This window comes from Eschrichtius robustus, chromosome 9, assembly GCF_028021215.1.
Source record: "Eschrichtius robustus isolate mEscRob2 chromosome 9, mEscRob2.pri, whole genome shotgun sequence".
NCBI classification, from domain to species: domain Eukaryota; kingdom Metazoa; phylum Chordata; class Mammalia; order Artiodactyla; family Eschrichtiidae; genus Eschrichtius; species Eschrichtius robustus.
In genome coordinates this window covers 57,537,036-57,560,000 of record NC_090832.1, presented here as the reverse complement: position 1 = coordinate 57,560,000, position 22,965 = coordinate 57,537,036, and the positions used below count along the sequence as shown (strand labels likewise).

At 33.7% G+C, this 22,965-nt stretch overlaps 1 protein-coding gene across 5 annotated transcripts in view; it reads left to right on the top strand.

Moving 5' to 3' along the window:
• GRIK2 (glutamate ionotropic receptor kainate type subunit 2) overlaps positions 1–22,965 on the top strand; it is a 629,459-nt gene that overhangs the window by 519,268 nt on the left and 87,226 nt on the right. For 3 of the 5 annotated variants that reach the window (XM_068550777.1, XM_068550778.1, XM_068550779.1), the window contains exon 13: positions 1,939–2,156. The exons of the other annotated variants lie outside the window; for them this stretch is intronic. In XM_068550777.1, coding sequence (XP_068406878.1) covers positions 1,939–2,156 — 218 coding nt within the window. The remainder of the gene's footprint in view (positions 1–1,938; positions 2,157–22,965) is intronic. 5 annotated transcript variants of the gene reach the window in all.

The following is a 22,965-nucleotide window of genomic DNA, read 5'->3' as shown; positions in this document are numbered from 1 at the left end:
GGAGACTTTTGAATATGTATACTGGTGAGATGAACTTGATATCTATACAATCTAGCAATTAGAAATAAGACTATATCTGATATCTCTGAAAATGATGACAAGTAATCCGAACAATGAAAAATTCAAATATACATTTGCTTTGCTACATAACTACTTCACTGCTGGTGGATACATGAAAGAGGAACCCATACTATTCTGGCTGATGCCCAGCTCCCCAGGAATTAGTGGGATATAGTGCTGGACATGACGTTACCTTGAGTACATGACAGTCAGCCCCTAACCAGGCTCTGATTCACAAGCCTAGGAGGTACTCGTTTAAGTCCTTGGGTAAGATATGAACTTGTGGTAATTGGGCCATTTTTGTCGAATGTCTCCACTGTTTTTTTTTTTCTTCCCAGTCTTGTTTTTACTTTATTGGTGTTGTTGTTAAAAAAAAAAAAAAAAAAAAAAGTAGACTGGGCAGCCATAGCTGCTGATCATCTTGGGAATATTGAATATTTTAGTGTTTTGGTGTCCGAGTGTGTGTCTGACAGGGCCTAGGAGCAACTACGTCAGAAAGGTACTTTTCTGTTTTTTTTCCTTACAGAGTGGTAGGCAGAGTCTGGAGCTGGAGTTGGCTGTCATGTCCAAGTCTGTCTGCTTTTTAAAATGTTGTTTGTTTGTTTGTTTGTTTGTTTGAAATTGGTAGGGTGAGATGAACTGCAGTATAAGATGGGCTGTTTTGATAGAGCCAAGTCATGATACCACTTCTTTTCAATGTTAACATGAATAATTTGTTGTATTTTTCATTCCTTCTAAAGATACAGTTACCTTACTGCATCCGTTATTATATTAAAAAATATGTTAAACAAAACAGAAAATGGAGTCCATCTTTGCTTCATTCCATTTTACTCAAACCCTATTAAAATTAATTAATTTGTAGCCAATGCTTTCTTGACTGTAGGTTCAAAATGATTAAAAGTGAATAGTAATATATATATCCATAAATTTAGTATACTTTTTTTATAAAAAAAGTTACACATGCTGATATGTGTTTGTTTCAATATTAAGACTGCAAATAATGTGGTAAAACCAAAGGACTCAATTTAAAAATTGTTAGAATTTTATTTTTTAACCTAAATTAATTAAAATTAATAATACTCAAAAGCAAGATATAATTATCAGATCTCATTCTCTTATTAATACCATGAGCAGGCAACTCCAGCCATGTTTTGTAATATAATTATGAAATTTTTATATGTGTGTAAAAATAAATTTATGGCAACTTCACTATTTATTCTTATTCTGATTTCCCTCATTGAGGCTAACTATAGTGATAGGAGACATTTGTTTATGCATAAGAAAATAATTTACTACCTATTTTAAAATAAAAACTGGACTAAAACCCCACAGCTCAAGAAATGTGGATAATTAAAATTATTTTCCTACAACATTACTTTTTTAAATGGCAGTATAGACAAGATTTTTGGGCTTCATGCACATGAAAAATGAAACTTTACATAAATAAAGCTTGTTAAGAAATGGATTGGAATGTACATTAAGTCATTTCTTCGAAAACCCACAGAACTAACAAGATATGGAAATCTATAAAAGTGGTTTATAAACTAGAGTGAGAGAGAGAGAGATTTCTCCCTTCTAATGCTATTTTTATAAAGGTTACCCAGTCATTAATATGTAATTCTTATTTTGCACTGTCTCAGGTAGAACTTGAGTCTCCTGTCACTATACTTAAACTCAGATGTCCTAAGAGACTACATATTATCTGAAATTAGCCTCTGCCCTCCCAATGGTTGTTCCTTGCTTACTACAGAGATATGTAAATCTGTGATTTAAGCTTTTATTACACAGTGATTCCATTCTGCCACTATGACCAAAAGTACCTGACTGCTGATCAAATTCTCTGTATTCGTTTCACCTTTTCCCCCCAATCTCTGTTAGGTTCTGAGCTCATGCCCAAAGCGCTCTCCACCAGGATAGTGGGAGGCATTTGGTGGTTTTTCACACTTATCATCATTTCTTCGTATACTGCTAACTTAGCAGCCTTTCTGACAGTGGAGCGCATGGAATCCCCTATTGACTCTGCTGATGATTTAGCTAAACAAACCAAGATAGAGTATGGAACGGTAGAGGATGGTGCAACCATGACTTTTTTCAAGGTAAGTCCTACTGGTTATCCAAAATTTATGTATTAAGATGATAGAATGCCAACAAACCTTTTTCTATTAATGAATTTAAGAGTGTAGCGACATTGTTATTTGTGCAGAACAATCAATAGCATATTCCTCAGGTGGTGGAGAGGTATACAACTAAATATACGACCATCAAGGCAAAACATTTTTATACTTGCAAATGGCAAGGAGTTGTTGCTTTACAAGTATTCCATTTTTGTTTGGAAGAGAATGTGTAAAAAAGTAAAATTATTTTTCCCCAACAAGGTTTTATCTTTGAATGTAAATAAATAAATATATTTACTGAAAATTGAATAGTAGAGTCAGACTCTACAAGGCATGGGTATTCCAGAAGAATAGAATGATTACATGTAAGAATGTTTTCCATACAGACATTTCTTTCTGTTATGATGAGACAAGGTCAACTTGTTCAGAGCCTATAGAAAAAGAAGGAAAATAAGGACTGGTAGAAACAAGCAGGAACAGTTCCTATTCTCTGGACCTTCATCCATCTAATATTCTGGAAGACACAGAATCTCAAAATGGGCTACCCCATTGAACTTGCAATGGTTTGCAGTGGGTCAGCCTGTGGAACATTTAAATGGAAGGTGTGCTTGCACCAAGTTCCAAGCATATAGAGTATCTTGCTCTCCTCTTTATTATTCAGATCTTCTCCTTGCTTCTGCTGGTCTCACTGGGCCAGAGTAGACCCAACGAGGAGATTCCATTTTAGGGAGTCCGTATCACTTCATAATTTCTTTTCTATTTTACTAAGTATTTTTATGTTGTTTGTAGTTTGGGCAAATTTTTAAGCCTTGGTATTTTCCTTCACTGTTCACACGAATGCAATTGGCAGTTCAAGTGGGTAGTAGAAGTGGTAGATGTTTTTTCTTTTAAAAAAATAACTGACTCAAGTTATAAAACAAATTCTTTCAACATTCAGTAAGTGCCTACTGAGTACCAGAAATTGTACTACACGTTGGGTATGCTAGAGCAAATAACGTCTAATTCTCACTTTTAAGAAGGTTATAGTTTAGTTGGAGACAGGGAAGACTAGATCAAGGATCATATAACTGGGTTTTACTTAACTTTGCCAAATAATTATGCAACTTTCTTTGTAAAAATTCTTACCAAATTAAATCGGCTTCTTTTAGGGTTCTGGAGGACACTAAATACCCAAAGAATGAGATAGATTGATTGTTTTAGTCAAATCTATGTAATTCTTAAAATTTCATTACTTTCAAAGAGAATATTTTTTATGCCTAGGTTAAAGATTGGATGCATATTTTTTATTCAATTGGAAAATTATTATCATTTAATCAAATTTATTGAATAATCAAATATGAGCAAAGCATTATGATCAGTATGGTGCTATTTGTCTATATTAATTGCAATTGATCAATTTTCCCCAATTGAATATTTAATATTAATTGATTGTTTTTCTTATAAAACACTTTTTTTTTAATAAAAAAGAAACCAGCTGTTGAAAATTCTAAGTGTACATCATCGGTGTCTTTAACTTTGCTGGGAGTGAATATGTAATGCATTTAAATTATTACAATATTCAAGGGAATTTTGAAGTTGACTTTGTACAATAATACGAATAAAATACTAATGCAAGTGATTTGATACCAGAAGTAATTATTTCTGTTTCACAAATACTTCAGAGTTTAAATTTTATTTTTATTTTCTAGAAGGCTCAAATATCTTAAGTTTCAAAGTTCTTATATATTATGAGCAAGGTATACCTCTGGAAAATCAATGTTTAAAATTTTTCTCCTTTTCCCCGTCTTTAAGCTTATTTTCTCCCTTCTTTGTCTTTCTTGTCTTTCCAACTTCTGTTTTGCTAATTTTTTTTTTGTTTAGTTCAGTTGCTCTCTTGCAGTGTCATTTTGCCTAACTTCACTTTTCTTTGCTGTTCACTTTTCTTCTTACTCTCATCTCTTGTTTTTCTTTCTCACACACACGGGTGCCTCTAGCACCCAGAGGAAAGTGACATGAAACAACTTTCTGTTTCCAACAGCACAGACTTTCTTTCTGTAAAGTTGAAGCCTTTGGGAATGTACAATTGTCACAATAAAAACCACACAGTGATAATCACTAAGTTGACAATTATGGTGATAACTTTATCACATGCTGAATTCTTACTGTTGAAATTTGAAAAAGCATTAGAATTTAAAAGGATACAGTAAATGTTGATTTTTCTTTAGTTATTTTAGTGTAGCCCTAACTGATACTAATTTCAACCTCATATTTTGGCTTGTTAAACTATCTACTTATACCAGCCATTGGTATGAAATTTAAAAAAAAAATTCCCTAGCAATCTGTAATTGAAGCAATTGCATGGTCATTTTGAAATTCTGCAATGAATCCAAGACTATTGTGTATAGTCGATTTACATCTGATACCATTCTTTTATTTCTTAATTAACAGCAATGCATACAAACACTCTAGGAAGCACCCTTAAGGCATTGATTTCTAAAGGAATTTCCATCCTGTTTTTACTAATTGAACAAGACTCTGCTGTTAACTCATTATTCTGAAACAGCTCAGTTCCAGAAAATTATTTTAAAGAATGTTAAAGTTGTGTTACTACAAGCAAAAGCTGGCTCAAGATACCTGGCTTTAAAGGGGGTGAGTCTTCAGTATTGCAAAACACAGAGTTACACCACCATTCTACAACATTGAATAATTCCTCTTCCAAAGAACATACTTGACTTAGTTCATTGACCTTACATGTATATTGTCTTCAAGAAGAGTTCATTCTTCTTTTCTTCTATATCCATTACACTCCGCACAAATTCTCTCCAGGGATAAATGTAAAGCCATGACTGGCAAAATAACTCAAAATCGAACAGATGGTGCTTCTTCAGTGTTATCCCATGTAAAACAATAGAAAGCTATATGACATCACCAATATGTTCTTAATTATATTTAGATAATAAAATTGCTGAGGGCCCAAGGATTTTATTGAAAAACCATAAAGTAGGGATAAAACATTCTGAGAATCTGGGAACTTGGTGTAGCAGAACTGAAATCTCACCCCAGGGCTGAACACTCTACAGAATGTCACCCAGCAACAGCACATTCTTTCTCCTTGAAGTATAACTTCAGCTATAGCTATATAAAAACTATATAACTCAACTATAGCCTGTAGGTGTTATGGTCTCTTTTGAGAATCTCTATATTTTCAAAGTAAGTCATATGTTTTACAAAATGATGCTGAAATCACCTTGTTTCTGTGCAACTTATGACTCAGGTTTTTCAATTTCCACAAATTCTCTCTGTGGATTTGGTCTACCTGAAATCTCTGGCTTTGCCACATATGCTAATATAGTCTGTCTTCCCAAAAGGTATCAAAGGAAATGCATATCCTCTTTCATGGTTATTAAAAAAGATTTCTGCCACATGTTAAAATGACATTTAAATGGTATCAGATACCCAATGTGAATCACTTAATACTTCTGAACACATAGTCTACAATTTAGAATAGTTGCTGAGAGGGAAAGAAACTATGGAATCAGAGAAACCTGAGCTTAATTTCAGACTCCACCACCTATTGGCTGTATTTAGATGAGACACTGCCCCTTGTCAACCTCTGACTCCTCATCTCTAAATTAGAATGACTAACAGAACCATTCTCACAATTTTTTTTTAATGTTAAATGAAAACTCTACATGATATGCTAAGCGCCTAATAAAAGCTTGATAGACATTATAAATTACCGATACTAGAATACATGGCTAATTTTAAAAATTCAGAACTTAGAATGATTTTAAACATAGTCAAGTAAATTATGTTTCTATGACCCACAACTAGATAATTTTAAAATAGATTTTAAAAGATCACACCATGTTTATCTTATTTAAATTGCTTCATTCTTCTCATTATTGTTGTCACAAAGAAGGAATAATTTGATAAGTGAAATTTTTTAAAAATCTGAGGGGGCAGTTCTCAGAAGCTATTTTCTAGGCTATGTATTGTGAAATAGTATACTGAGATGCAATTAACAATTCTTTTGGGAATTTATGCCAAATCACAGGTAAAGGGAACTTTAAAAAGTACTTAATATGAAAAAATGTTCTTTCTTAATTTTAATTTTTTTTTGTAACCTAATAAGTAGGATGTCTTATTTCAGCCAATTTCATCATGCATCGTATGCTCTCAGTTATAGGATATGGATGTTCAGTTTTAAGAATAAATTTTTATTCAATAAATATTTACTTATCTCTTATGTGGAAGGGATTGTGTTAAATCTTAGACAAATATTGTGCATCTCCCAGCACCTCCCAACACTTGTCTACCTCCTATATATCCTTCTATTTCCTTTACTGCCATCCTGGTTCAGAACAGTGTCACCTCTGTCCAGGGTTTTGCAACATTTCTCTTTCCCAATTTTTTTCCCTGTTGTTCTCTACACTCTACAAGGTGACTTAACACCCTCCAAAATCACCCCCCCCCTTCTTTGCTTTAGGATAAGAACCTAGCTCCTTATCAGGTTTACAAGGCACATCGTGGTCTGGCTTCTTTTTATTTTTTAGCCAGCTGCTCTCACACTCTAAACTCCAGCCAAACTGGTTAGTCCGTGTCATATGATGACTACATGATACACCTCCTTCTGTTATGCTTTTCTGCCCTTATCTACCAACCTAATTGGTTATATTTTCTTTATTCCTTGGATCCAAATTCAATTAATCCAGGCAAATTTTCTTGATCCTTTCCTCTACCCAAATCGACCCAGTCTGGGTAAGGTACTCCTTTTTTAAATTCTCTGAGCACTTATACCTCAGTTATTAAATTATCACCCCAAACTGTATTCCATTGGTTCTTCTGTTTCCATACTACACTGCACAGCATGGGTACATGAATTGAATCTGTATCATTTACACTTGGATCTCCAGTTCCCAGCACAGACTTTGCATGTGTTTTGGGCTCTATTAGTTAACAGTTGCCACAATAATGTTGCTTAACAAATGACCAAAAACTCTTAGTGGCATGTAACATAAACCTTCATTGAGCTTGTAAGTCAGCTGTCCTACTCCTAGAAATTTGGAGGCCCAGAGGCTTTTCTATTAATACCTTTGGAACAGACTCTATTTCTGCTAAGCTTTTTTGGCCTTTAAATATATCCAGTTGAGTCCATTTATAATCTAAAAACCACACCCACAGTTCATATTAAAATGTGCCTCTCTCTAGACTTAATCATTGCTACTTTGGGCTAGAAGCTTTTTAATCCAGAGGAGAAAATCTACAAGGCATTTCCTTAACTTTTTCAGAGGTTTTAACAAAGCACCTCAAGGCAACATGCTTAATTTGATTTTTAAGTAAGGCCTGGAGCCATGTTGAAACAATTTTGAGAACTTTTACTGGCTTGAGACACTGAAGATCGCAAACAATTTTATTACCCAACCATACAAATTCTAGCTCCTCCATATCACCTCTAAATTCTGTTTGCAAACTGCCCAGTTCTTTATAAAATTATTTCCTCCTCCTCCTCTTTGTTGTTCTTCTTATTGTTAATAGTGTATCTCTTTCTTGTACTACCTTATCCTATGTAGTAAATAGGATAGTAAATCCTAAATTTACCAGCTGGTACTTTGAATATTATGTCAATTTGTCTGAATATTTCTTTGTCCAAGTCCAGAAGATTATTAGTATGCTTTCTATCTTCTAAGTTACTATAAAACACACTTCAAAAATATTATTTCCCCCTAAGTTTACAGATTCCCATTTTCCCAACCTCCTCTAATGATTTCATTGTCATCTGTTATCAGTGTTACATAGTTAGGTTTCCTTTAAGGTGGCAACTCACTTTTTTAAAAATCAAATTCTGTACGGTTATCTATTGGCACAATGAATATCGCATTCATTGATGGAACATCTACGCCAGAGGTTTTAGGTAGAATGTGTGTTTACTTTCAAAATTTCTCTGCTCTGTAGAGAGCTAAAAAGTTTTCTTCAAAATACATAACCCTCTATGGAATTTCCGTTTTAACCTTGGGTTAAAAAGTCAATTTATTCAGAAGTGTATGAAGTTTACAGTGTTAGGAATGCAAGCAAGTGGATTAATCCATGGGGGGGGGTAGTTTTATTTCTTGTTACTTAGCAACAGAGAGGGTTTTATTTTGTTTTGTTTTGTTTTTGTTTATGCATAGTTTCCCTCTTTAGAAGAACTCAGTACATTCTAAATGCCAGCTCATTAATCTTCACAGCAACCCCTAAGGAAGGTAGGAAGCAATTATCATTATGCTCATTTAACAGATGAGGAAACTGGGCCGTGGAGAGGTTAAGTGACTTATTAATTATGAAAGCAATAGCCAAGGGACTCATAGTATCAACAATAAAAGTAATAGCCAAAGACATCATGGCATATCCATCATTACTCAGAAGAGCTAAGTGCATTAGACATTTTGGCTCACCTACATGACCTCAACTGCTTGATCATATTAAGGTGCTAAAACATTTGCCTTAAGCCATTGGGGCAGATACAACTATAACACGTTCTTTATAGTCTGCTACTTATTCTGAGCTTATCAGTTCAATGGTCTTCTAAAATTAAATTATGCTGGGGTGACAGTATAGGTTTTTAAGCCTGAATTGCTGGTATGGCATGCCTGTAATGATTTTTTGAAAGCTTGAGTGAATTTTGCTTCTTAAATGCCAAAAGAACATAAGTAATTTTTGAGTCAAGGGATAGAATGTAAAAAGTTGGCAGTTTATTGCATGCACTTAATAAATGGATTTAGAAACATACCATTCATTAGATATTTCTTAATTTCTGCAAAACATAATTTCTGTTATTTTTATTTAGAGCAGTGGTGATAATTCAATTATAATATACTTACTATAAAGAGATTTATACATTAGAAAAGTAAAATATCAACATGGCATCTGTAGTTACTTTTCAGATTGAAAAGTGTTTTCTGAAATAAATGTTTATTTCCTCTTCTTATATTGATGTTAGAATACTTGGGAATTTCCATTTTGCGTATTCAGGAAATTGACCTACAATAGATTTTGAAGATGGGAAAGATATTTAAAGTTAGTTTTGAATTTACTTTATTTATTTTTATTGTGATATAATCAACATACAGCATTTTGTAACTTTAAGATGTACAGTGTTTTGATTTGAGAAATTTATATATTGCAATATGATTACCAGTCTAGCGTTAGCCAATGCCTCCATGACATTAAAATTATCATTTCTTTTTTGTAGTTAGAACAATTAAGATCTTGCTTCTTAGCAACTTGGAAGTTTATAACACAGTATTGTTGACTATAATCACTATTCTGCACATTAGATCTGCAGGACTTATTCTTTAAAAGACTTTTATATTTTATATAACAAATTCCTCGTTAAGTATGGTCATTGCAAAGAAAAGGTTCAATAATTATTTGCACATGGACAGAAATCAAGTATGTCTTTCATTGTGTACCAGATTTACTACTTTATATATTCTAATCATTTTCCACCATTATCCAGAAGGGATTCTTTGACAATATAATAATTAGAAAATTCACTATGGTACTTTAGTAAGTACGGGGATTATTTCTTAAATACTTGCTCATGTAAGAGTTGCCCTGTTTATTTAGGTATTACTAACCAGCCACACAGCTTTGTTTTTAGGTAATTTTATTTACCTGGAGTCAATTTATGCTTAGTAATGACAACCCCCTTTTCTCCTCAATAAGTTTGAGAAAAAGGGTCTCAAATGTCAGCTTTATGTCTCACATGGAGGATATTGTCCCTGTGCCTAGAAGGTAATTTAAAACTCAAATATTAACATGAGCATAGATATATTAACATCTAAGTTTTGTGATTAAAATTTTTGGTTTGTTGATAGAAAAACAAATCCCTATGCATGCATCATAAATTCTAGACCAGAGCCCAGTAACACTAGTCATACTGACTACTTTATCAGAATCCCCAGTTAAAGCACTACTTTAACTCATGGGGCTAGTTTTTTATCTACCGAAGTCCTAGGAAATATGGCAACCAGTAGAACTAGATAGCATGTACATCATATGGAAATACGGTCTTGTCTGTGATGGACAGTGTACCACTCTGATGAATAAGAGAATATTCTTGATTTTCATATCAGTTTTCCTTTCTCAAGGGATGGAGTCATTATTTTGTCCGATTTGGATAGATCATCCACTAAGTTTCAAACATCTTTAAAATATCCATTTGTTTAAATCAGTAGCCTCAACCTGTCTGCACATTAGAACATTAGAAGCACTTGGGGAGCTTTTAAAGAATACCGAGCCCCACACCCCTCTCCAAGTCAAGTAATTAAAACTCTCTTGAGGTAGGATCCTGGGCATCTGAGTTTTTTGTAACCTCCTCTGGTGATTCTAATGTGCAGAGAGAGTTAATTTAATTTGAAATTTAAATCACCCCTTCTTTATTGGCAATAATAGTTAATAACTGATTGCATCTACTTCCATTTCTTTCATATTATGGTGAGCATTCTTCTCTTCTGAAACCCAGACCCCAGAAAATATTAGAGGCATGAAATGATAACTCTGCTGACCACATTCTTACTTCTTTTCAATTATTTACCTGAATTACATTTAAAGCCTTTTTCAACAGATTTGCTGAGAATAAATAATCTAATTACATCTTCACTTTTGATAACATTCCTGGAGGCCCCCAATAGGAATGCATAAGAATTGTCTTGTAGCAGTATGAAGAAGGTTAGAGCTTTCTCCAAGAAGTATGGTGGGGTAAATCCTGATTTTTGCTTGTCTCTAAAAAGTTGAGAAAATATATGTTCTATGGGACTTGAGCAGTGAATATATTCACCTTTCCTTTATAAACTTTTATTGCAGTTTCTTCTGTCACGGAGGGGGCGTGGAGGGGAAATTAAAGAAGAGACCCATAAAGGGGCATATTAGAGTATTGGAAGGGTTGTACGTGTGACTTTTGTGTTTTCCTAAGGGGGAGGAGATTAAGAAGAGGTGAAGTACTTCACACTATAGGTATATATTAAGTTAGGTTCTGAGAAGTAGTTTGAGATTTGGGCTCAGGTAGTTTTCTTGCCTGAGGTTATTGTTCGATCCTGTAATATTTGGTGAACTACTGTCACTCCTTTCCTTGTTGTAGAAAAAAGAATGTACCTATATTAATGGATGGGGGTAACTTATTACATAATTCTAATTGAAGTCTTCCTTTGTGTCACTTGATAATTCTTCAATATCCCCCTGCAGATCTAAACTGAAACAACATGTTCCTCAAACATGACATTCTGCTCTATCTTGGAGGATGGGAAAACAAGATATATTTCGGCTTCCAGGCCAAAATCTGTTCTAGTGACTTGCTTGCAAGTTACTAACCTGGGTAATAACTCTATGGTTATTTAGAATAAATAGAGACTTCATTTTGAATTTTTTGTTTATTTCGTGTATTCAAGTTTGTGGATAATTTACTTTTTAAATTTTTCTACATACTTAAATGAGTGAAACAAAAGCTTTATGTGATTGAACACCAGTGTATCTGAGCAATCAGTTTAGATTAATGATTAATTTTATTACTGAAATTTTCATCTCTTCACGTTGCTGTGTTCTTCCTCAGGCACTTTTTCTAGAAATCTAAAAAAAATATCTCACCAAAGATTTTTGTAGCCATATCATTTCTCTAACTCTCCCAAATTATGTTTTTTTTCTGTTAATAGTGTCAAGATATTGGTGTGGGTAATGGATTACTGTTAACATTAGGTTAAATGATAATATTTTGTTTAATATTATAAACTGGTATCTTTGAAGTGTTTTTGTATTCTTTTCAGTGCCTCTTACGGCTTTGATATTAATTAGTCAAGTTTGAAATATTTAAACCACTTCTTTATGATGCATTTAATTTATTGGCAGAGTAAGGGGGTGATTTTTACCCAAAGAGGTTGTCTCCCTCCCCCATCCTCAACTAACACACAGTTTATTGTATGTGAGGCCTGATCCTATGTTCATTACAGGGATTTGCATAAGGCCTACAGAAAACCAACACCATTTTACTATGTTCCCATTGCAAGAAATAAAATGGTGCCTTTGAGGAAAGCTGCTTCATCAGACACTAGTTTAGCATGCCAAGTTACAGCTATCAATGGTGAAACAGCAGATGTGAAGGCTAGCTGGCATCAGAGCATATGAGTCAAAGACTTTCCTATGGGAAAGAAAGAGCTCCATTACACTTTATCTATACTAAGAACATTGGTTCTATCAAGCTGTCTGAAAATTAGAATATGATGGGTTTTATTACCCTAGCTCTGCCAGAGTGAATTCAATAGTTAAAAAGTAAGCAATAACACCATTCTGGCAATTACAAGTGATTAGAGCTTCAATGTATTTAAACTTGGAAGGAGTAGCAACTTTTATCTTAGCTTCTCTGAAATATCACAGGGACAAAAGTTTAATCCCTCTCTAATTGTTACATTTTCGGTATGTACCAATGAAGCTTTGGGGAACTTGAAAGGAAGAAGTCATGTGTTTGACTGAAGTGTAAAGTCTGAGAAAAGATGTTTTAATTCCCTTGGAAAGCAAGTGTGTGAGGCTGCTGTTATTCCAGGATACACTGTGGTTCTCTCTCTCCTTTGCCCTCCTTCCTCCGCTCTGTGCAGGGACCACTCTTGCTGTTTGTCAAGTCAGGATGGCAGCTCAAACACTGTGTCGCACCTCGTCAATCTTAGGAGAGAGGGCCCCACAGGGAGGGAGAAAACTCGAAAGTCAGTTAATGAAGTGATGTTGAGCTGTCATGTCAAATGCTGGATAATGGGTAACATCGTCACTGTAAGAGTTCATAGCCACTGGTTAGGCAAAACTTCGAAGGAAATTCAAGAAGCGCATATTTTTGGATACATAAAAATAGGCTGAGATAAATATTATCAAAAAACTGGCATGTTTTATTTCTTAAAAAATAATTAAAATGAAAAATTCATTTCTTTTACATAAATAGCTGAATAAAAGCATGATTTGGTGTTTCTAAATCAAATATACAAACAAAAAATCCAGACTCTGTTTTGTAAATTTTTTGAGATTATATTTACTGGCATTGTGGCTAAGAGCTATTAATCATGCTTACTGTTTTTGTGGTCGTTTTTTGGGGGTGGGGCATCTAACTTTAGAATACCAAAAAAGACATATTATTCTTATTCCTCTAGATTGTCCATTAATTACAGAGTGAAAACACTGAAACTTCTACTAAATCCCGAATGTCCTTGGCAGTTAATGTTCTTGATTTTGCATGCACTGTGATGTCTCTTTGGAGGGAAGCTATTCTTTCTTTGCAAATGGAATTTACACTAATTAGCATCTTTGGTCAGCTGGAGTTTCTTTTGTTCATTTGTCTTCTTATTTCTTTCCAGAAGTCCAAATAGCAGTAATATCACTTTGTTCTTTGATATTAAGAGCTGATTTAAGACATCACATGGTAGTTTAGTTGGTCCTTTCATTTCATCATAAAGCAAAATGAAGTTTACTATTACTTACTGCTGCTGCCATCTTTGATACTTGATAGATTTTTATTTAAAGACAACACAGAACTGTTATTCCCCTTTGGAAGCAAACAAAATATAAGATCATGAGCCCTTCTGACACTCAATGATTTGATACTCAATCATCATGCATATTCACAAGTAGTAAACAATTTATAACTCATTCCTAGTTTTTTATATCCTTCCTCCTAACCCCACACAGATTGGGAAAAGAACAAAATAAACTTTAGAGTTCGTTAATAGGTGTTGATAACTGCAAGCTGACTATAACAGATTCCTAAAACTATTGCTTTAAAAACATGACTAGATTAAACATTACTGCTAAATGTGTTAAAGGGATCAGATTCTAAAGTAACTCAAATTTTTTTTTTTTTGCTGTAATATTAGTGACCCTGGCAGTGTCTACGATTGTTTAAATGTCTAATGCATACTGGTGAGCACTTTCATTGACCTCCAGTATTCAGAGAAATTCTTCAATAGTAATAAATAAAGAACATTTCGGATGAGTGAATGTGTGTGTATGTGCAAACGTGCTTGAATGAGTGTGTTTTGTAAGAATAAGACATGCCATCTTAATTGGAGTTAAATTATGGATGATTACATAATTTATTTTTCTTATACCCAGTTTCCATATGAAATCTGTTTTAGTAGAAGAATAGTACAGTGTTGGCAATAAATTGTACTTTTATCTTTCCCGACAGCATTTGAATAATGCTTTTGATTGTTATTAGCCTATCGTATACACCATAGCGTTAGTGGAGTACAGTGAAAATATTTGATTATCTCTAAAAGTAGGTGTTTCATTTATTAAATATTGTAATTACAGCTAATTAGAAGCTGCACCATCAATTAGTTTGGTTTGTAGGTCCCTTGACTGTTTTCAGTACACTATGAGTTTAAGCTTCACTTTAATTTATTACAAAAACAATTAAATAAAGACCAAAGAACCAGAAAGAAGCATTAATAATGGATATAAAGAATTGTTGAGTCACTGCAATGCATTTTAACATAATGATTAAGTGCATAGCCTAGATTGTGGCATGAAATCCTACATCTGTCTCTCACTAGGGATTAATTTAACCTCTCCAGGCTTCTGTGTTCTTATAGGTAAGAAAGTATAGGTAAACTGGGGATATAAGTTTGTGTCGTATAGATCGTTTACGTAAAACACTAAACATGTGATAAACTCCCAGTAGTACGTACTTACTGCGATTCTTACTGTAAGGCTTAATAGTTGAATTGTTAAACTCTGTAGCAGATGAAACCATTTCCCCCAATATAAATGCTTGTGTTCCTGGAAATACATCCAGTTTACCTATGGTTAATGTTAAGATCTGACACTCAGTTGCATTTTTGTTTAATTAATAATTTGATCTTGTAGATTACTTTAAAATAATTATTTAAAGATAATATTCTGGATTACACTCTTATACAGCTGAAAAAGTAAAATGCATCATGAATCCATTTCCGTCCATACCTTATACATAGTTTTTTAATTAACGGTCTTTTTTTAATAGTTTAATTAATGGTCTTTTTTTATTAACGTGTGAGATTTGCTTTGACAAACAATTCGTGTTCAGAATTAATGCTTAAATAGAAGAAAAACTCCCATTTTTAATTGTTCTTCCTCTCCATGAATATTAACCATTGTAATTCTAAGCACATTTCTTTTTTTCTTATAAAAATAATGCATATGACTCATGAGAATTTTAGGAAAAGAAGGGGAAAATGTCCTAAGTCCAACCTCCAAAGACAGTTCTTGGTATCTTGTCACAATAACCTCCAGCATTTTTTCTATAGATATATAATATTTTGATCTCATTGGTTTTCCTCGTATTTCAATTTTAAAGACTTTTAGCCCTAATACAGCTACACAGATTCTTCTGTTTTCACTGAGCACAAGTAATGATGCTCTTTTCAGGAATATACTTTAAAGATTCAATAGAATAGCTTATAAGAATGTTCTTATGATCCTTCAGAAATAATTTTTTCTTGAGACAGAGTTTAAAACAAATAGCCTTTTGCTAATTTCCAAACCCATTCCATTTAGTCATTGCAAAATTTCGAAGTATGTTCATATATAAACTCATATATACAGCAGAGAAATCACTTGTAACTTAAATACCTAAGCGATTGGGATATTCATTTTTAATGTTCACTTGATTAAAGTATCAGAAATTCAATGCTTTCAAATATTAAATTTAATAAATATTTTAAAACAAACCTTAAATTAATATCAGTAGAGAGATGATATTAAAAGTTATCTGTTTAGACTTCCTAATATAATCTTGTCTTCAAATAAAAGAGGGAAAAAAATCATGTACTAGAAATATATAGAAATAGTCATTACCCTTTTTCGGTTAAACTATATTAATAAACATTTAGAGGAATGATCATAGAAACATTTTTCTTTGTCTATTAGCTGCACTTTATCCAGCCTTCACATTTCTATGAATGAGAAAGATCACTTGCATGTCTGTGCTCCTCTCACAAAGAGTTAACATTGAATGCATTTGGGTTGGACTTCAGTTTCCCAGTTATACTAGGCTGCTCAGGGTATACTAGCAGCAGGGAACCCCAGCCTGACTCCAACGAATAAACAGAACCTACCTGGGTGAATTAGGAATCCATTTTATCAAAAGGGAAGGAGGTGACGACATAGTTGGCCATGACTAAGATATGAACATAGTTAAAACAACCATATTTAAGTCTACCTGGAATACTATAACCCTTAGGAAGATGTTTCATAAAGGACCTCATAAGGAGCAAATTTGATGGTGACAGTTATTATGATGATGTTGAAGGTGTTGATATCTATGACATAGATCTCCTTGGAATCCAGGGAAAGCACTAGAGCTATTTATGTCTGTGAGAAAAAAAAAAAAGAAAGAAGTGAATTTAAAAAAAAAACAACAAAATTCCTTCTCAAGAAGCCAAATAAACTAGCATTAAGAAAAAAGTAATCTTCCAAAGTCAGAAAGACTTTGTCTGCATTTGAAGGTGCCTGAGAACTAATATTGTGCAAACAGAAATCTTGAGATCACTATATGTAGCCTTTGTCTTAGTGAAGCAGCTAGCGAGTAAGCATCAAGCCTACCAGGCTTCATTTTCAGAGCTGCTCTTTGGGGTCGAACCATTGCAAGTTGTTGCTTCCACTTTTTTCTACACTGATGCTGTAATGTATATAATTCTTAGAGTAAAACTCTTATGGCTAGAAGAACAAAATGGTATTTTGAAAGTAAAAATGGTAGCTAAAGATTTCTTATATGTATTTTTTTGCATTGTCAGTAGATATACAATAGCTACCTTATCCATCCTAACTCAGCCTTATTCAGAGTTTTGTTTCTTTCCAAATCTCAGGCCTAGTGTATTGTCAGTGCTATTCCTTGAAAGTAAGGATACAATGATTTGCTATTAGTCGTCATTAGAGAAACGAGCATTTTACCTTTGCTCCTTTCTTTGAATTTGGGAACACTTTTGACAGCATCAGTAGTTTGCTACAAAACTCTTCAAAGGAATTTTGCTACCTCAGGCTAAGGAATAGGACTGGATTTTTGTTTTGTTATGGCTTTTAATAAAATATGCAGGGCTATTGAAACCTGAAATGTGGCTAGTACAACTAAGGAATAAAATTTAAAATTTAATTAAATTTTAATTAATTTAATTAAAAAATTGAAACTGAGGCCATAGAAGACATTTTCCCATTAAATACAACATTATTTTTTTTAAAACTTTACATCATGTATGATGTTGTACTGTAGAGCATGTGATGTAGCACTTGTGTCATTTTTAGTATTACACATAAACACAGCAGTGATATAGTCAGTGGCAATGGAGTGATTCAGTTCAAATGATTTCTTCTGTGTACTGATGTAACACTATAATGCAGTTGTTTGAATATTTTATGCAGATGGCATAAGTTACAATGACTTATGTAATCCATCTGGTATTCAAATTGAAATATATACTAGTATTTTAAACAAAAAATAATGATTTTTTTTTTAGTTTAAAGAATACATATGGATAGATTTTCAAAGTTAAAATGAAGGTATACTATTGAAGCAGATAAGAGTAGAAATGAAGAAGCTAGTACTACTTACTAAAGTAAAGAACAAGAGTCTAGATGAAGATAGGATACCAATTTCACCGTAAATGGCATTTACAACTTGCTAAGGCAGAGCAAAGTGGAAAAGCTGCTTGTTTGTTGTATAAAAGATTTTTAAGAATAATAAAATGTTCATTATCAAACAGCATTCTCAGAAAATACATAATGAATTTGATAAGCAGTTTCCTCTTAACAGTAACAAGATAATCAATGAAATTAGTTGCCTGAAATCAGAGTCAAATGTTCAAAAAAATTTTTAATGATTTTTAGCAGGAGCTGAGCTTTTATACCTTTGGACTGCTATTAAACAACTTGGATTCTTGAACAGGGAAAAATATTTTTTAGATGGGAAGATAGTAAAAGGTATTATTATTTCAATTATGGGAACGTTAGAAAATTCTGAAGAAAAGATTAAAAGAAATATTTTACAATAAACCACACTCATCCCCCACCCACTCCCCCTTAATCCTTGGCAACCACTAAGCTTTTCTCCATTTCTATAATTTTGTTACTTCAAGAATGTTATATAAATAGACTCATCTAGTATGTAACCTTCGGGATTTGCTTTTCTCACTTAGCGTAGTTCGCTGGAGCTTCAGCCAGGTTATTGTGTATACCAATAATTTGTTCCTCTTTATTGCTGAGTAATTTTCCATGGTGTGGTTGTACCACAGTTTGTTTAACCATTCACTGATTAAAGTCCATCTGGGCTGTTTCCAGGTTTTGGCTATTATGAGCAAAGCTTCTGTGAGCATCTGTGTACAGGCATTGTGTGAACATAAGCTTCCTTTTCTGTGGAATCAGTGCCCAAGAGTGCAATTGCTGAGTTGTGTTGTAGATGCCAAGTTTAGTTTAGTTTTTTTAAAAATAAAAGCTGTATTAAAATATAATGTATATACCATACAATTCACCTATTTAACGTGTACCATTCAATAGTTTTTAGTATATTCATGGACTTGCACAGTCATCACCACAATCAATTTAAAATATTTTCTGCATCCCAGAAAGAAACCTTATATTCATTAACAGTCACTCCCATCTACTGCAATCCTCCCCACACACTCCTCCCACTGGCCAACCCTAGTCAGCCACTAACTTACTTTCTTTATAGATTTTTCTATTCTGAACATTTTCTATAAGTGGAATCATACAACACATGGTCTTTAACTGGCTCCTTTTACTTAGCATAATGTTTTCAATATTCATCTATATTGTAGTATGTCGAAACTTCATTCCACTTTATTCCTTTATGCTTTCATTACAGAATAACACTCCGTTGCTTAGATATATCACATTTTATCCATTCATCAGAGGATGGATATTTGGATTATTTACACTTTTGGGATATGTTAAAAATGGTTGCTATGAATATTCATGTTCAAGTTTTTGAGTGGACATATGTTTTTATATTTCTTGGGTACATGCCTAGAAGTATAATTGCTGGGTCATATGTTAATTCTGTGTTTAACTGAGGAATTCCTAGACAGATTTCCAAATGGCTGCACAGTTTTACGTTACCACCAACACTGTATAGAGGATTCCAGTGTCTTCACATCTTCATGGACATGTTATTATCTTTTTGATTATAGCCATTCTTTTGAGAATGGAGTGGTGTCTCAGTGTGGTTCTGATTTGCATTTCCCTGATGGCTAATGACATTGAGCATCTCTTATGTGCTCACTGGCCATTTATATATCTTTGGAGAAATGTCTGTTCAGATCCTTTGTTCATTTTAATATTGGGTTATTTTTCTTATTACTGTTGAGTTTTAAGAGTTCTTTACATTTTCTAGATACAAATCCCTCATCAGAAATATGATTTGCAAATATTTTTTTCTCATCTTTGGGTTGTCTTTTTACTTTCTCAATTGTGTTCATTGCACAAAGTTTTAAATTTTGATGAAATCTAATTTATATATTTTTTCTTTGCCTTCTTGTGATTTGGGTATTATATTTAGGAAGACTTTTTCTAACTTAAGGTCCTAAAGATTTATTACTACAGTTGGCTCGCCATATCCCCAGGTTCTACATCCTTGGATATGGAGAACTGACTGTACTACACCATTTTATGTAAGGGTCTTGAGCATCTACAGATTTTTGATATCTGCAGGGGGTTCCTGGAACCAACTCCCAAAGGACACCAAGGAATAACTGTATATTTTCTTCTGAGGGTTTAATAATTTTAGCTCTTACATTTAGGTTTATGAGTCATTTTGAATGAATTATTGTATATGATGTGAGGAACACATATACAATATGTGTATTGTATACAATAGGTGAGAAACACCTTCACTCCTTTGCATATTGATATCCAGGTGTCTTAGCATCTATTGTTGGAAAGTTTATTCTTTCCCCATTGAATTGTTTTGCCACTCTTGTGAAAAACCAAATGACCATAAATGTAAGACTTTATTTCTGGAATCTCAATTCTATTCCATTGGTCTATGTCCTTATCTAAATACCACACAATCTTGAATACTGTAGTAAGTTTTGAAATTAGAAAGTGTGAATCCATCAACTTTTTCCTTTTTCAAGATTATTTTGACTCTTCCGGGCCATATGAATTTTAGGATAACTGGTCAATTTCCACAAAAAGCCAGCTGGGGTATTAATAGGGATTGAGTTGAATTTGTATATCTATTTAAGAAGTACTGTTATCTTAATAATATTGTCTTTTGGTCAATGAACATGGGATGCCTTTCCATTTATTTAGGTCTTCTTTAGTTTTTTTCAACAGTGTTTTGTGATGTTGTTATACAAATCTTATGCTTCTTTTAAAAATGTATTTCTCCCTATTTTATTCTTTTTAATGGTATTAGAAATAGACTATCTTTTATAATTCTATTTTCTTAATTTTTCATTGCTAGAATATAGAAATATAATTGATTTTTGTATATTTATCTTATATACTGCAACTTGCGTAAACTCATTTATTAGTTATAAGAGTGTTTTAGCAGACCTCTTTGGATTTTCTATATGTAAGATCTTGTCATCAACAGAGAGATATAGTTTTAATTTTTTCTTTTCATTCTGGATGCCTTTTATTTCTTTTATTTCTTTCTTTATTTTTTTGCTTTATTGCCATGGCAATACATGAAATTTCAGTATAATGTTAAATAGAAGTGGCAAGAGCATATCTTTTTGTTTTGTTCCTTTTCTTAGGGGAAAAGCATTCAGTCTTTCACTACTATGGTATTAGGTGTGGCTTCTTTATAGGTGTCTTAAATCAGGATGAAGACATTCTAATGCTTTAATTTTATGTGTCAGTTGGACTAGGACACTGAGTGCCCAGATATCTGGTGAAATATTATTCCGGGTGTGTCTGTGAGGATGTTTCTGGAAGAGATTAGCATTTGAATTGGGGCACTGAGTGAAGCAAATTGCCCTCCCCATGTGGGTGGACATAATCCAATCTGTTCAGGGCCCAAAGAGAACACAAGACAGAGGAAAGTTGGATACTCTCTCTGCCTGACTACTTGAACTGAGACATTGGTCTTCTCCTGCCCTCAAATTGAGATTTACACCATCAGCTCCCCAGGTTCTCATACTTTCAGACTCAGACTGAATTACACCGCTGGCTGTCCTGCGTCTTTAGCTTGCAGATGGCAGGTCATGGTACTTCTCAGCCTCCATAATAGTGTGTGCCAATTCTCTCTCTCTCTATATACACACATATGTACGGGCACACATGTATTATATATATGTAATATATAATATATATCCTACTGGTTTTCTTTTTCTGGAGAACACTGACTAAAACACATTCCCTTCTCTCCCTAATATTTTGAAAGTTTTTATTATAAAGTGGTGTTGGATTTGTCAAATGCATTTTCTGAGTCTAGTGAGATGCTCATGTGTTTTTTTCTTTTATTCTGTGGATAAGGTGTACTACATTAATTGGTTTTAGCATTTTAAAATGACCGTGTACTCCTGGAATAAATGAGAGAGAGAGTGGAGGAACTAGGAACAAGATCATAAAGAAGTGATGCCCAAATAGATTTTGACAGAATGGAATAGGGATTTGACAAGGCTGAAGGAAATTCGTGGAGGAAGATAAGCCCATTAATAAATCTATTCTATTTTATTTACTTTTTTTTATCCCCTTACAAGATATTTTGAGGACCTGGATATTGTGGTTATCTGGTTATCCAGAGCATGTCACGGAACCAATGGCACATTTAGGTGCTCAAGAAATTGGAAATGCATAAATGAGTCAATGGACAAGAGAATGGGATAGATGATTTATAACTAATATTCAAATGAGTCAGGTGAGTAAGTGATATAGTAAAATCATTGAAAAGCTTAATTCAGTACCTAGTCTTTTTTTTTGGCTGTATTGGGTCTTCGTTGCTGCACATGGGCTTTCTCTAGTTAAGATGAGCCGGGGCTACTCTTTGTTGCGGTGTGCGGGCTTCTCATTGCGGTGGCGATGGCTTCTCTTGTTGCAGAGCATGGGCTCTAGGTGTGCAGGCTTCAGTAGTTGCAGCACGTGGGCTCAGTAGTTGCGGTGCGTGGGCTTCAGTAGTTATGGCCCATGGGCTTAGTTGCTCTGCCGCATGTGGGATCTTCCCGGACCAGGCATCGAACCCGTGTCCCTTGCATTGGCAGGTGGATTCTTAACCACTGTGCAGGGAAGTAGCAGTACCTAGTCTTCTGAATAAATCTTTTGCTCCATGGGTTGATTTGCATATTTATAAAAAATACATTACAGTACTGGGTCAATATTCTAATAGAATATTATACTTCTTTTATTCTTTGCCCACTTATATAACAAGGAATGTGACAACTTCTGCTGGTATGAGTTCCACTGTGTAAGATATTTTTTGAGGAAGGAATGTGAGGTTGTGGATTGAGGAAGGAGACTTCTAGATGTAGAGAAAATCACACTGTTATTATTAAAATATGTATTGTCTTGACAGAAAGTAATGTTATAATTAACATATATACAAGATATACAAGATAAACTATAGGATAAATCAAGAAAGTTAAATAATTCTACCTTTTTTTAAAAAATGAAAATGTGCACAATCTTCATGGGAACATGACATTTAAGCTTAGTGCTAACAGATGGGCAAGATTTGGAAATTTGGAGATGAGGGGGATGCTGTTTCCAGAATGGGATAAGAAGAGGAAAATAGGGTATATACAGTCAAGAGTGATTATTTGCTTTGATAAGGATTGAGTTTGGGAAGAATAGTGAGAATTACAGA